This window comes from Chenopodium quinoa, unplaced genomic scaffold, assembly GCF_001683475.1.
Source record: "Chenopodium quinoa cultivar QQ74 unplaced genomic scaffold, ASM168347v1, whole genome shotgun sequence".
NCBI classification, from domain to species: domain Eukaryota; kingdom Viridiplantae; phylum Streptophyta; class Magnoliopsida; order Caryophyllales; family Amaranthaceae; genus Chenopodium; species Chenopodium quinoa.
The window spans coordinates 7,159,374-7,175,140 of NW_018744502.1; the positions used below are offsets into that span (position 1 = coordinate 7,159,374).

Sequence of the window (15,767 nt, forward strand, 5' to 3'; positions counted from 1 at the left end):
TATTTGTGCCGGGATGCCCGAGTCTTGCGTGCCAAAGAGAAGGGGATAGTGCCGCGAAAGTGGACGGTGAGGAGGAAGGAAATGTGGCGGTAGAGATGGGGTAGAGGTCACCGGAGCTATCACATCGCATACGAGTTGTCCCCGTCGTGAGGTCCTTCACAGAAAAACCAAACGGGTCAAACTCAATTGAAACCCAATTATCACAAGTGAACTTTCTAACTGAAATCAGATTTTTAATAAGTTGTGGAGAATGAAGAACATAATTTAAAGAGAAGGGAGGGTGAGGGGAAGGAAGGGAAGTGCAACCGATGCCCCGAATTGGAATTGTATGCCCATTGCCAACAATAATATTGCGAGAATTGCTCAAATTAAAGTAAGACGAGAGAGTACCTGATTGAGATGTCATGTGGGAGGTGGCACCGATGTCCATATACCATCCTTCATCCGGCGGTGTGAGGAAGAGAGTGTGTAAGGCTGCTTCAATGTCGGTTGGAGCATAGCTTGTGGTTGAAGGTGCTTGAACAGAGTATGCTTGATGTTGTTGTGGGCGTGGGCCTAGAACGCCCTGCTGAAGGGGCCTAGTGGGCCTGGACCACGGTGTGGTGGGGTACGGGCATGGTGGTGCCGCCCAATTAGGTGATCCCCATTGAGCCCAGGGAGGGCATTGCTGCCACGGACCCCAAGACTGCCAGTTTTGGGTGTTATAGGATTGATGTCCACCGCGATTGTTGTTGTGGTGGTTTCTGCCGCGGCCACAGCCTCCGCCGACGCGGTTACGACCGCCACGACTGCCGCCCTTGTTTCCTCTGTTATTGTTGTGGTTGTTGGATCTAGGATGGTGGTCATTAGATGGAGAATTGTCTTGCGATAAGAGCGGACCCCGCATCAATGGCTTCGCTGGCTGCTTGAGTGGTGAGGCAGGACTCCTCAAGAGTGAGCATTGATCGGGCTTTGTGGAAAGATGGTAATGGATCCGTTTGTTGCAAAATTGATGCGACACCGTCGAAGGACTTAGGGAGACCCCGAATTAGAGTGAGAACAAGGCGGTGTTCATTGACCGACGCTCCGACATTCGCAAGTTGATCCGCAATTGATTTGACCTGCTGACAGTAGGTTGAGACATTGGGGGTAATCCTTCATATCAATGGAAGAGAACACTCCTTCCAATTGAACCGCTCGTGATGTTTTGTTGTCTTGAAATATGTCGTGAAGGCGTGCCCATGCTAGTTGAGCAGTGGAGTCGGGCTCCAAGATTGTTTGAAGGAGATTGTTGGATATCGTTCCATATATCCATTGGATCACAATTGCATCAAGGCGAGACCAGAGAGCCTTGTCTTCGGGTTCCTCAGGTGTGTCGGGGGGAATAATATGGTGAAGGAGGTCGTGAGCTCGGGCTTGAATTTTGAATAGTTCGGCCCAGGAAGAGTATAGAACGTTTTTCATCTCCAAAGTGATTGGAATGAGACTCTTAATGTTATTGACTGCCATAGCAGGGTGAAAGGTTGAGGTTTTAGGTTGATCGTTCACCATGGTTGGAGAGGAGAGTGAAAGAGGCAGAGTATAGAGCAAGATAGGAGAGAGAGAGAGGGAGGAGATGAAAAGGCAGAAGGTTCTAAACCTAGTCTGATACCATGTAGGAATATGTTCCTTGTCTCATTCCATTTCATAGTAGTGAATATATACAATACAAAGTACCTTGGGAATAATACTAGACATCTAGGGAATGAATAATACAATGGGAATGATAATTACAATAATTAGAGTAAATGTATACTCACAGTTACGTAGGCTAATAATTACTACAATCCCTACCTTATAAAAAGTACAAAAGAACTCTTATGAATAGTGTGATGACTTTTTTACCCTTAAAAATGTTTATTTACCCATATACCCTTTTATGTCATATTAACTCTTATGCTCCCGTATTTATTTCTCTATGCTTCTTTAGTCTTCCTTCCCTTCCAACTTCCAACCTTTTCCTCTCTTTTAAACCCCCCTTTCTCTCTCCTTCCTCCTTTACTTCCCTACTCTCTTTCTCTCCTCCATCAAAGCGAAGGAGCCCTCCATTAAATCACCTACCGAGCTAAGCCACATGAAGAAGAAGAAGAAGAGGAAAAGAAGGAGAAGGAGAAGGAGAAGGAGAAAATTGTTGAATTTAATGGCAAAACTATTTAACGTGAAAATCATCCTCTTCAAAGGGTAGGGGAATAGTCTGGATATAACCCACTTTGTTACTATTTTCTTTAAAACACACACACACACACACAAACCCACTGAATTTAATCATCTAATTAGACATTTTTCTTTTGAATGTTTTTCCGTTAAATATATAGTTGTAACATTTTAACTTTCACGCTTGTCAATACATAATTCCAATCTCTTGGATCTCTAATTATAGACATATAAATAATCTAAAGATTAAATATTTAAAACATATATATAAATCGAAATGAATCTAATAAGATCCCACATGACTAATTTGCCCAACAAAAAAAGTCAATAAAATAAAGATCAATTATTTAAAAAATTAAAAAATGTATATATTTTCAACTTTCAAGTGTTGCAACTAAAAGTGACGGATGCTATATAATTTTATTTTATAACTCACAACAAAAGTCATATTACACCATAAAAAACTTACAACTAAAAAGTGAATAGTGTTTATATATTTTCAAGTGTTACATTTTTGAAAATATGCAAGGGTATGATTATCAACAATTTATTTCTTAGTATATGCGTTCAAAAGCCTACCCAATAAGTTTTGGGTGTCATGACAAGCTATTACAAGTCGACCATAAACATCGATTATGTCGTGCGCAACGCGCGCGTAGACTCCCCTAGTAGAAATAAAGATTAAAACTTGTGACAAATAAACTTAGTTTTCAATGGAGGAAAGATAAAAGTTAAACTTTGTTTGCTTATATTTAGTGTTACATGATTTTGTGTTGATTAGAAATTCTCACTACTGTATTATTTATACAATTGTTTACTTGTAAAATTTATTTTATGCTTAATGTTAAAATGAAGGTTTGTCATGGACCCATCAATAGAAACTCCAATCTTGGTGGAGAGTAACACTGACAACAGGAGGCGGTATATTTCCCACTAAAATTTTTATCAAGTGTTTTAAATATTTTCTTAGTCACTAATTTTAAATTTAATTTTTATTAATTAGTATTGAGAAACTACAATTAATTGGGGAAGCTACGTTATTCTGTTTGATGACTGGAGCATTTGTGGAAGGTCTTTTTAGTATGACCGGATTGTCACCTTTTGATAATTCAAAGGTAAATCATAAATTTTAAATAAAGTACTTAATTTAATGTAAATTAATTAAGTGTTACATTTAACTTAATTAATTAAATGTTGCAGTGGCGATTTTATATGGTGGTGGTTGCTATTTTGGTTTTCACTGCTGCATGTGGACTTATTGTCTACTGTATTGTGAGAAAGAAAAATGAGTCTGATGATAGCCCAATTGCACCAACTTAACAGAGCAACTGGAAACGAGCCCAACAGAGCAATTGGAAAGAAGCCCAATAAGCCCTGAAGAGTGAAGACCAAGCTTGATGATTTATTCATCATGTTATCAACTTTTTTGTGAATGTGAACTTTTATTTTATGCTTTTTGTCAACTTATTAAATTAAAGGGGTATTGTGTAGTATCCTGCTTCAAGTTTCTACCAAAACACTATTGTTATGTTTATGTTATTGCTTTTTATGTTTTTTTTTTTTTGTTACCGTTTTAATTTTTGCTATTTACTGGTATTATATTGTAACAAACGAAGTATTTGATAGATTAGTTGTTAAACAATCTTCATAGTTTCGGACCTTGGGCTATGATCCTAATAAAGCCACAATTCAATAAACTTAGAGCACAAACGTGCACTAGGTTGATTGCCCTGTTCATTTCATTTATAAGTAAACTTTTTTGGTGCACACAAAAGGCTAGGACCCGAAAAAACAAACAATAAAAGACTACGATGGAACGAAACGTGGTAAGGTCACCCCTACAACGTCATCACACAAACTACGTCTTTAAGATAAAGGAGGGAATTGAATCAATCGAGAGACAAACCGAACTATAAATCCGAGAGAAATAGAGTTATTAGAGTTATACATACCAAAATTTTTAGAAAAATTTATACAACGGTATGTAAGGTACTAAGGTGCATTCAAAATTGTATATATGAGTATAAACTACCAAGTATAAAATATGTTGAAGTTTCAATAGTCGTCACTTTTTCAATGTAAAAACGGTAAGTCGAAGAAATTTGGATTTTGGGGTATTGGTTTGACAGCCTTCGAAAATAAATAAATAATACTACTTCGAATTACTACGAGAACTCAACCAAAAATTGAGGAATTGTTGCTCAAACAAAAAACAAAAATATCGAGAAGAAAGGATTTGGGGGCATTATTAAACTTTTCAACAAATTCACTCCTTAATTACTAGGTAAATTCTTGCATTGCCTAGCTCTTTTGAATTCTAATTGAATTTCTTTTTCTTAATTTTTACATTGGCGAAGCTATTGTAATTCTTAATTTGTAGTTTTGATTATGTTTTATGCCTTGAAATTGGACTAATAGATGTTTAATTCATGCCTAAATTAGTTAATTACTGGCTATTTTTTGTGTAATTTGCTAGGTTGTGCTTCTTATACTAACTGCTAATAAATAATGAAACCCATTACTAGTAATTTGGGTTTTGCCTTGCAATTGAAACTTTTCAGATTATTTGAGATTTATACTTTGAGCTTGTGTGATAATGACTCAACTTAATTGCTCTTGAATTAGTTAGAGTGTTGGTAATTTAGTGTTTGATTTGCAATTAAAACTTTTCAGATTATTTGAGCTGTTAAATTTTGAGTCAAGAGAGCTTGTTCTGGATTTTGATTTGGTTAGTGTGTTAGTAATTTAGCGTTTGGCTTGCAATTGAAGCTTTTCAATTTATTTGAGCTGTTACAATATCGAGTCGAGAGAGCTTGTTCTGGATTTTGATTTTGGTTAGAGTGTTAGACCATGTTTCAGGGCTTGTTCTGTTTATTTGTGGTTTAGGAAATATTTGAATGGAAGACAAAATGTGCTTGTTTGCGTTCATTGCTTAATATTAAAGGTGTTTACATGACTTCTTTCGTTCAATTATCAATTAGTATTCATATGCCATGATTTATCTTCCGATTCCTACTTTGTTATCAGTAGTCTGTAGTTGTTTCACTTGTCATTTGTTGGATTCATCAATTGATATTAATCTTTTTTAAGTACTATGTAGGACATATAGCTTTTAATTTTTGTAGTTTAGATGACAAGAGGAATAACAATAACTTGTTATCGTCATTTATGCATGATGGGAAGCAGGTTCCTATTGGTTACATAAAGTGCTTCATTGAATACTTTTAATTTGCTTCTGTTCATGGCTTAATGCCCAGTTCAAGTAGCATAACCGTATGGAACCCTCAAACATTATTATATCGACAGTAGTTTAGTAGTCTTTGAGTCTAACTTTATTTCTGTTCGTTTTCGGGGGAAGCATGTCCAAAGATAATACCTTTTCTAAAAGAGTGTACAAATGATGCTAAACTTTTTACAGGTAAAATGATTCAAAAGTTTTGATTGTTGGAGTCAGAAATTATTGCATTTGAAAGTGGAAATTCAGGAACTATTTCATAATGTCATTTCATACTTTTTCTTGAAGGTTTCTTCTCACGAGTTGATGTTGCAAACTTGACTTTTTCTGCGTCCTTTGTAAACTAAGGAAGTTTGCTAGTACAAATTGTTGATGGAAGTACCAACTTGCAATTCCAAGGTATGGTTTCGTCTCCTGGACTCGATGTTTGGTGTGTTTTTTATTATTTGCACAGTAATTGATCTGTGCCACAGCTGATGATCTTTGCATGCATATTGGGGAAAGGTACTCAAAGGAGATGGTGATGAGTTTAGCAGGAACTCCAGCAGTTCGACCGTCCATTTCTGTCATAAAAGCTTTGGAGCTGAAAAGTTGTTTCCACATTGGCTTCAGATCCTTTGAGCACCTCAAACAAGCCCATGCACGCCTTTTACGCCTTGGGTTAAGTCAAGAAAATCACCTCCTTGATACCCTTTTGGGATATTACACTCAATTTGGCAACACCCATTATTCCAAATTTGTTTTCAATCAAACCAATAAGCCCAATATCTTTCTCTTTAATACAATGATTAAAGGGCTTGTTTCAAATGACTTATTTGACGAAGCTATCAAATACTACCAATCTATGCGTTCAAAGAGCATATTTCCCAATAGATTCACCCTTCCATTAGCCTTGAAAGCTTGTGCTAGGATTTTTGACTATCGGTCGGGATTGAAGATCCATAGCCTTGTTGTTAAATTGGGTTTTGATAAAAATGTGTATGTTAATACTAGTCTGGTGTCCATGTACTCAAAATGTGGTAATATATATGATGCCCGTAAAGTGTTTGATAATATGCAGGAGAAAGCTTTAGTCTCTTGGAATGTTATTATTAGTGGGTATTACGATGTTGGGAAATTTTCTGAAGTTTTGAGCTTGTCTAGAGGATTTTTGAGAAATGGTTTAAAACCAGATGGTTTCACTCTGGCTATGATTCTTTGTGCTTGTGCAGAGTTGGGTGCGCTTGAATTTGGTGAGTGGATTCACAGGTATATTAATGTAAATGGCTTAGGAATAGATTTGGTTCTAAATACCTCGTTGATTAACATGTATGCCAGGTGTGGATGTATGGAAAAAGCACGGGGCATCTTTGATCAAATGCTTGAAAAGGATGTAGTTGCTTGGACTTCTATGATTCAAGGATATGAGGCAAATGGTTTTGCAAAGGAAGCAATAGGCATGTTCTTTGAGATGGAGAGAGAGAATGTAAAGCCTGATTGCAATGCTGTTGTTGCCGTGGTACATGCTTGTACTAGGCTTGGAGCAATGAACTTGGGAGAGCGGGCAATCAACTCCCTTAAGTGGGAAGAAGTGGTAACCAATCTTCCTCTTGGAACAACCATAATTGACATGTATGCTAAATGTGGGAATTCTAACTCTGCATGGAAAGTTTTTAAAGAGATGGAGAGAGACGTTGTAGTTTGGAATGCTACAATATCTGGCCTATTCATGAATGGGCATACTAAAGTTGCATTTGGTCTTTTTGCCCAGATGGTGAAATTTGGTTTCCAACCAATGGTAGTACTTTCGTAGGCCTGCTCTCTGGCTGTACCTATGTCGGTCCTGTTGATGAGGAGTGGAAGTACTTCAACAGCAGGGAGCGTGTTTTTTCTGTGACTCCCACCATAGAACATTATGGCTGTATGGTTAAACTTCTTAGTCATTGGGGATTATTACAAGAAGCTCATGAATTCATTTGAAGAATGTCCACGGAACCAGATGTGATTTTTTAGACAGCGTTGCTTGATGGATGCAGATTCAATCGGAATAACCATTTGGATGAGCATGTATTAGAAAAGTTAGTCCAATTAGAACCCTAGAACTCAAGAAATTATGTTCTTTTATCAATTATTTACTCTATAAACAATAAGTTTTATGATGTAGAAAGAACTAGGATAAGAATGAATGATTGAGGGATTCAAAAGATACTTGGATACAGTTTGATTAAAAAGGATGGTATGGTACACAAGTTTGTAGTTGGTGGCAATTCCCATCCTATATCTGATCAAATATGCAGAAATTAGGTGAAGTGCCCAAGGATTTGCAAAGAGCTAGCTACGCACCAACTGCAGAATTTTCTTTGTTTGATAAAGAGGGAGAGCTATTATGTAAGTATCATTGTGAGAAGCTTGCTATTGCTTTGGCTTAGTTAGCACTTCTCCCGGTTATGTCATTAAAGTGGTGATTGTCATTCAGCAATCAAGATTATTTCAAGGATTACTGGAAGAAATATTGTGCTAAGTGACACAAACCATCTCCATTGCTTTATTGACAGGAAAAGTTGCATGACATACGACAAACTTTTAGGTTGGATGATAATTATAACCAAGACAAACAGCATAGTTCTAGTGAACTTTACAAATATACATGGAAGCTTCAGATGCAAAAGAAAGAAGGTGATGTGTTTAGTTGACTATTTTTTATGCAGGAAGCATTTCTATGGCAAATCTTGCTACTGTAACTTGAACTTTCATATCATACTCGATCAATTTGATGATTAAAGTCTGCTGTTGACATGATAATGGCTTTCCTGAATGCTAATTGTTCCTGCAACACATACTATACCATTAATATACTGGAAAGTTCTTCCGTGCTGCTCAATGACCAGTGCAGCCATATTCCTCTGTTTATGTATCTCTTGCTTCAGCCTTTTTCTTCTATCAATACTTACTCTAAGTTATACTACACCAAACTTAATGTTCGTGAACATTGAAGATAGCTGTTTCGTTCCAGATTTGAGTAGCAGGTTCTTCATCTGATCATTCAATTTCAGAATCTCCACATCACAAGATCCCCAACCTCTAACCAGGTATCAACTTCTAATCTGTTTTTTAGAAGAAAATTTATATCGTTGACCATCTACTACTGATTTCTATTGTAGTAGTAATTTAATTAGATGTTGCCTGAATATCAGATTAACAATTAATTCTGTACCCGTCCTCATACCTGTATTTCATCTCCGTGCTACCTAGTTTATAATGCAATGAAGCTGATTCTTGGGCATTCATAGGAGAGAAATTCTTTGTGCAATGCTTCTGGTCTTTTCATAAATCTTTTGAGGCAATGTAGTCTTGTTGATTTGTTATGCTTCACGATATAGTACATTAGTACTTCGATTGCATGAACTTCAGTATAGGTCTACTCAATGTGTTTCTGCATCCTTTTCTATGACTATATTTGATAGACTGGAATCAGAAGTATTGGAGTTGAGAACTGATGATGTGCACAGCAGCTAGGCAGAGTGACAGTTGAAGTTAGTTGTATGATTCTATGTACAAACTGAGCAGAGCTGTGGTAGTTTTTATGATACTTGTAGTATATACAAATATGATTGTACCCTGCGGGATATATGTATGAAATATTATCATTTACAAATATGATTTGGTGACGAAAATTCAACAAAACCCTAGCATATTCGACTCGTTTAAATTAATGCAGTAAAGTGAAATAGACATCTCAACTGCCTACTCAATAAAATAGTTGACAAGCCAGAACACGTATATACTATGATTTTCAACCTTAAATGAGTACAAAATATCATTTTTTTTTTCTGGTTAAGCTAGTACGGAGTACAAAATTATTTGAGTGTCCTCCTTAAATACTTCAATTCTGAACTAGCTTAGCCTTTCCTTAGCTTGAGGGAGAAGGAGAGATACAGGAAATGGCAGTCAATAAACACATATTTTTCTCTAATTTAGTCATCCTCATATGCTTCTCCATTTTCGCTCTATCTGTCACCGCGGTAAGTACACCTATCATTGTTGTAACATTACTGGTTTAAATTTAACGTGCCAAGTAATTTCAGATAGAGGTAATCAATCCGAGTATTATTATATTACATTGATTTAGTTGGTGAATTCTGTTTTGCTGGTTAATAGGATGATTATGACTGTGTATACACAGTGTATGTGAGAACAAGCAAGGCCATCAGGGGAGGAACAGACGCGATCATCAGCTTAACATTCTACGATGATACAGGCAACGGTATACGAATCAAAAACCTTGAGTCATGGGGTGGGCTTATGGGGCCGGATCACGACTACTACGAGCGAGGCAACTTGGACATCTTCTCAGGCCGCGGTCCATGTCTAAGCAGGCCTGTTTGCTCCATGGAGCTAGCGTCCGATGGGTCCGTCGGACACCACGGTACAGCTAGGTGGTACTGTAACTACGTCGAGGTGACCACCACTGGGCCCCACATCCAGTGTGCTCAGCAGTTGTTTACGGTCGAACAGTGGCTGTCAACTGATAAATCTCCTTACCAGCTATTTGCTATTAGGGATAATTGTGAGCACTCTGATGGAGTTAAACGACGTCGTCCGAGCAATACAATTCTTCCTGTGGAAACCCTCCTCGCTGTTGCTTCCGATCCTCTTGAATTCGAACCTCTTAAACTTGATTAATCACTACATTAATCAAGTTTAATGGGAATAAATTGAAGTTTGATTATGTTAAATTTCTTATTATATCTGTGGACATTTGTATGTGTATGATCACTTAAATAATTGGAGCTTCAAAGTAATAATGTTTGATTTCAATTGGCACTATATTGATTATTGAGCATATATTGTGCAAATATGTGCTGAATTTTTTATTTATTATTTTTTTTTTTATTTTTTTTTGGACGAGAATATGTGCTGATTTTTGTCACCTTTTCACTATTTTCTTATTATATTCTGTCCAATTTTATGAAAGACTTTGCTAGTTAGTTATTTAAGTTTAAGACAAAAAATACGATTTGTAATCGTCCATTAGTACTATGTATAAAATTACATTTAACATTTCTATTTTTAACGATCACTTATTCACTATTCTGATCACAAACAGTTGTACATTAATAAGATGTATGGCTGTTATATGCTTTCAAGTTTGCCATCAATACATCGGTATCCAGGGCCGGGCAGATAATAATCATTCAAATTAATGTCATAATACGCCCTATAGAATATAGAACGGTATCTAGGGACGTACGTGTGTGAACATGATTAAGTGGCCAAGACAACACCAACAATATAGAACGGCCACGTTTCCAGATATCTGAAATTCTGAAAGCAACTTCTTTGACAAAGTTTACGTCTTAATCAAAACAATGCAAATGGGAATGATAGGATTTACTCCTTTGAAAGACTCACAAATAATCTGCTTTCTTTGTTCTTACCATTTGCAGTGACTATGAGAGAGCCAATCAACATATTTGAGGCTCATTCTAATAACGAGGCCCATTATTTATGTTATAAACCAAACAAAACCAATCAATAGATATTTTCCGTCAAGCCCAAAACTTAATTTGGCAGCAATATGGTCCGAATAGTGGTGGTTTTTTTTTTTTTTTTGAAAGGCAATGGTATTTGTTATCTTGCTGATAATTATGTGTGATGATATTTTATTTTGTTTGTTTCAAAAAAATATTTTTTTTTTGGTTGTTTAGAAATTGTTGTTTAGAAAGCCACAGAGACGGATAATGGGAATCAAACCATTCAGCTACACCTCACTCTCATATAGTCATGTGTAATGGTATTGTAAACCAGCATGTATGTTATGTGTTTTATTTCTTGTACTATTTTAATTTCATTTAAATGTAATGCAATTTTATGTGATTAGTTGTGTTTTTCAAATGATGATGGAAGGTGTTTAGCTTACATTAATATAATTAATGTGAATTAAATACATTTTTCTAGCATATAAGTAACTATGACGTATATTGTAAAAAATATAAAACACCAAAATAAAACATAATTAATTTTTTATTTACAAAACATTAAAAAAAATCAATTTGAAAAACGAAAATTGGAAAGTCAAATATTGAAATACATAATTAAAAATAATTTAAATAAATTTAAAATTTTCAACCGTAATTAAAAATGTAATTGATAACATAATTAACTATTGTATTCATTTAAATATGCATAAACATAAATTAATAAGCATAAATTATATGGAAAAGATAATTGAATAGGATAGAGAAAATATGATGCGGTATAAAATTATAAATGTATAATAAAATTTAGGAGAAAGAATGATGGACATTTTTTTTTTTTTGGCTCATGAATGTGGTGGAATTTTGCTCACCAAAAAAACTCATGAGGAAAGTGACGTGGATAAGTGAGAAAGTGGTAGAGAGAAGTAGAGAACCGTAAGCATTTTTCTTCCTCATGAATGGGATTGCTCAAAGGAAGGGTAGCATTAGTGAAAGGGATGAAATTTTGTACTGTAATGAAATGTAAAAAAAAGTGGGGAAAAAAGAGATTTAGAATTTGTTTACATTTACTGAACTAAATTGAACTGAATTGATTGAAGTTGAACTGTATTGAATGGAGCTAAAAAGATTATTTTATGAAATAAGAAAATTAAAAAATGAATTAAATTATTTAATTAGTGCTGAATTGAAATTAAACTAAAGTGAACATATTCTTTATAAGATTATACTTCGTAGTATTTTATACTTCTTCCTCCTATCAATTTACATAGATTTTATATTGTTGTACAACTTCCCAATTCCTCTTATCTCTCTCACGTTAAACGCGTGAAAGTAAATCAAGTAATGGGACAAAATCACTTAAATTATTGGAGTATCCTCTTTAAATAAGTCAATCCTCAGATCTATCTGTTGGTTTCTAGAGCTAGAGAGAGAAAAGCATTATCACCTTCATCAATTATCTCAAGACAAATGGCAACCAAACACATCCTCTCCAGTTCACTCATTCTCCTATCCCTCTTCATTTTCGGTCTATCTTCAGTCACCGCTGTAAGTACATCCATCTATTTTATACTACTCAAATCATCATCAGTTTAAATTTAACGTGACAACTAATTTCAGACATATCGATCAGAGTTCATTTTCTAACTTTTGATATCGGACTTAGTTGCGACGTTATCAGTTTTAAAATAACGTGACAACTAATTCCAGACAGATCGATTCGAGTGACTAAGTTAATCATATATCTAAGTTTTGATTTAATTGGTGTTGTTTGTTTGTTTGATAATGTTTAGGATGATTACGAGTGTGTATACACAGTATACGTTAGAACAAGCAAGGCAATCAGAGGAGGAACAGATGCTAATATCAGCACTATATTCTACGACGATACAGGCAGCGGTATCCTAATCAAAAACCTAGAGGCCTGGGGTGGGCTCATGGGCCCAGACCACGACTACTTCGAGCGAGGCAACTTGGACATCTTCTCGGGCCGAGGCCCATGCCTTAACGGGCCCATTTGCTCAATGGTGCTTACCTCCGATGGATCCGTCGGACACCACGGTACAGCTGACTGGTACTGTAACTACGTCGAGGTCACCACCACTGGGCCCCACGCTCAGTGTGCTCAGCAGTTGTTTACCGTTGAACAATGGCTTTCTCCTCCTGACCAGCTCTCTGCTGTTGTTGATAATTGTAAGAATAATCATGGTCTCAAACGACGTCGTCCTGCCAATGCACTTCTTCCTGTTGAAACGCTCCTTGCTGCCTCCTCTTCATCGGTTTATTGATTACTCAGTGTAATTTATGATTGAGTTTGATTATGCGTTACTTTCCATTCAATAAAATATTTTGTTTTTGTATCATCGCTTAAATAATTATCGTAGTTTTTAATTGCAATTAGCATCGTATTTGATACTCATACCATTATGTGTTGTCCAATTTTCTCTAATCTCCATCTTATTACTTATTATAATATTCATCTAAAATATTCTAAAAACCTTTGCTTAACAAAGTTGTAATATATACCTCCGTTACAGGTTACGTGCAACGATTAGACATTTTCCCTCTTTGCTTTATGTCAAATCGTTGCACATGACATATAACGAAGGTAGACGTAGTAATACTTTTATAACATTTAGACGAATTACAACATTTAGACGAATTACAGTTTACTAAGGTGGACTCTTTTGAGTTTGCCTCAAACGGTTTACCAAAGCTTAATTCCGACTACAACTGGATCTAATATAGGTTGCACAACTTAGCTTTTGGTGGATGAGTCTCTCGTTTTCTGTATTTGGTGATCCGTTAAGCGATATCAAATTGCTTATCATTTAAGTTAACTGTTGTTGGCTACTAAGATAGACCGACAATTTAAAAAACACCTAATTCAAATTATTGATCATGGACAATTGTAGAATTGGTCATCAATGTTAATGATAAAAGGGACATTTATTTATACGGTATCTTTGTTGGAGAGTTGTAGGTGTGGACATGATAAAATTGCCAGGACAATGACAAACAATTAAACAACAAATCAATCCACCAATACAGCGGCCACGTGACACGTCTCTAGCTACCTGAAAGCAATTTGGTTGACATATTATACTTTGCTGAACGAGTTGAGGGGATTTGTTTCTTTTTTTAAAAAAATAGAGTCGAGGGGATCGGATCAAACCACGTGGATTAGGCGAAATTGGCGGAGCTTTTATTCCAAGAGGATCATTCAAATCATGATTCATGATGTTTAGGATGCGTCTTGTCTTGTTGATTTTATTTTCACTTATTTTAAGGTTAATAAGTTTAGATAAAATAAGTTTAAATAAGTTATGATAAGGGTTATCAAGTTTAATTTATAATTAAAATAAGTTCTAATAAAGGCTAATAAGATCAGATAAGTAAAAAACAGGTGAATAAAACACACCCATATATATTCAGTGCTTTTTTTTTTTTTTCTTTTTTCTATACCACCTGCTAGTCTGCTACACTCGGAGTCGGATGTTGTTAATTTATAGAAACATTTTTTTTTTACTGAAATTTATAGATACATCTAAATAAACATAAGTATGCCAAATTTTTATTATACTTTGTTAAATATTTGACATTTGGCATCCATAATACTTAATACTACATTTTATTTTTATTTTTTATATAAAATGGAATTTTTCTAATGCTATAACTAAACTTTTGTTTTGTTTTTTTTTTTATCTTTCTTCCAAATAATACTATTGAATTATTCTAATAGCTATAGTAAACCTACTGTTAGTTAGATTTAGAATTTGATTAGTTTTTTAATTAAATTCAGTTTGGCTCAAGTGTTTAAAATGGAGCTCGATTAATGGCTTGGCTCAAGTTCAAAATCTTAAAAGTTTGATTTTGAAATAGGCTCGTTTAGGCCCATAAATACATAATCTATGCCACATAACTTACTTAACTACCTAAGTTTTTGAAAGAACCTGCAGCTTAGCAAATATTATAGAAATCAACCAAAATCAGCATCAGTACAAAGAATCCCCTGTATCTCAAGAGGACACTCCTCAAGCCACACTCAGTACTCACTGAAATTAAAACTTAAGTTTACTAAGCTATGTGCAACGGTGTGTTACCCGATCTTCAGACAAAAGAGAAAGAAACATGCTGGCAGCCACGAGCAAGAAGAAGGATATCCCTCACTACTCCACCAAAGGCACAAGGAGAAGTAGTACCTTTCTTCATATGATGAAAAAGCTTCAAGTTATCGGTTTCAAGAATGAAGTTCCTAAAGCCCGCTTCCATTGCAATTTTCAAGCTCGATCTCATAGCAATTGCTTCACCAACATCAACCTCAACTCTTCCATTCTCTGTCGAGCAGTAGGCTACCATAGCCTCTCCCTCCGCATCCCTTAAGATACCCCCAACACCCGGAAACTGCCCCTGGAAGGCTACATCCGAGTTTAGCTTGTACATACCCGCTGCTGGAGCCTTCCACCTTGAACTGAAACGCTGCTCCTGCTTCCCCATCTCCTCCCTTTCATTCGCCTTCTCAAAGTCCCCCACCATGCCTACAGCTTTATGTAAGATATCGGGTACCCACTTCTCTTGTTTTTCAAAAACCCACACATTCCTCTTGAGCCAAATACCCCAAGCCAAGCTCCAGAAATTGTGCCACCACTTCTTTTCCTTGACTTTTACAAACATAGCATTACACCATCCACGAAAGCCATCAGACTCAACTAAATTTACATCTAAACGCAGGACAGAATGCCTCCAAATTGAGCTTACAGTTGGGCATAGAAGCAGCATATGAACGGTTGTTTCTTCACCCTCCCCACACATTGGGCAAATGTGATCCACACTCAAACCCCTTGCCACCAGCCTACTCAAGACAGGCAGCCCCTCCCTAACACACCTCCACACAAAGAGCTTAA

At 35.9% G+C, this 15,767-nt stretch overlaps 2 protein-coding genes and 1 pseudogene across 2 annotated transcripts; all 3 read left to right on the plus strand.

Annotated features, from left to right (window-relative positions):
- The first annotated feature begins 4,258 nt into the window (after window positions 1-4,258).
- Window positions 4,259-9,661, plus strand: LOC110698110 (annotated as a pseudogene).
- LOC110698112 (PLAT domain-containing protein 3-like) lies at window positions 9,170-10,219 on the plus strand. Its single transcript, XM_021875514.1, has 2 exons — window positions 9,170-9,408; window positions 9,545-10,219. The coding sequence occupies exons 1-2, from the start codon at window positions 9,328-9,330 to the stop codon at window positions 10,067-10,069; spliced, it is 606 nt and encodes a 201-aa protein (XP_021731206.1). The 5' UTR covers window positions 9,170-9,327; the 3' UTR covers window positions 10,070-10,219.
- A 2,009-nt stretch (window positions 10,220-12,228) lies between these two features.
- On the plus strand, window positions 12,229-13,282 carry LOC110698113 (PLAT domain-containing protein 3-like). Its single transcript, XM_021875515.1, has 2 exons — window positions 12,229-12,411; window positions 12,657-13,282. Exons 1-2 carry the CDS (start codon window positions 12,334-12,336, stop codon window positions 13,149-13,151), a joined length of 573 nt encoding a protein of 190 aa, XP_021731207.1. The 5' UTR covers window positions 12,229-12,333; the 3' UTR covers window positions 13,152-13,282.
- The last annotated feature ends 2,485 nt before the right edge of the window (window positions 13,283-15,767 follow it).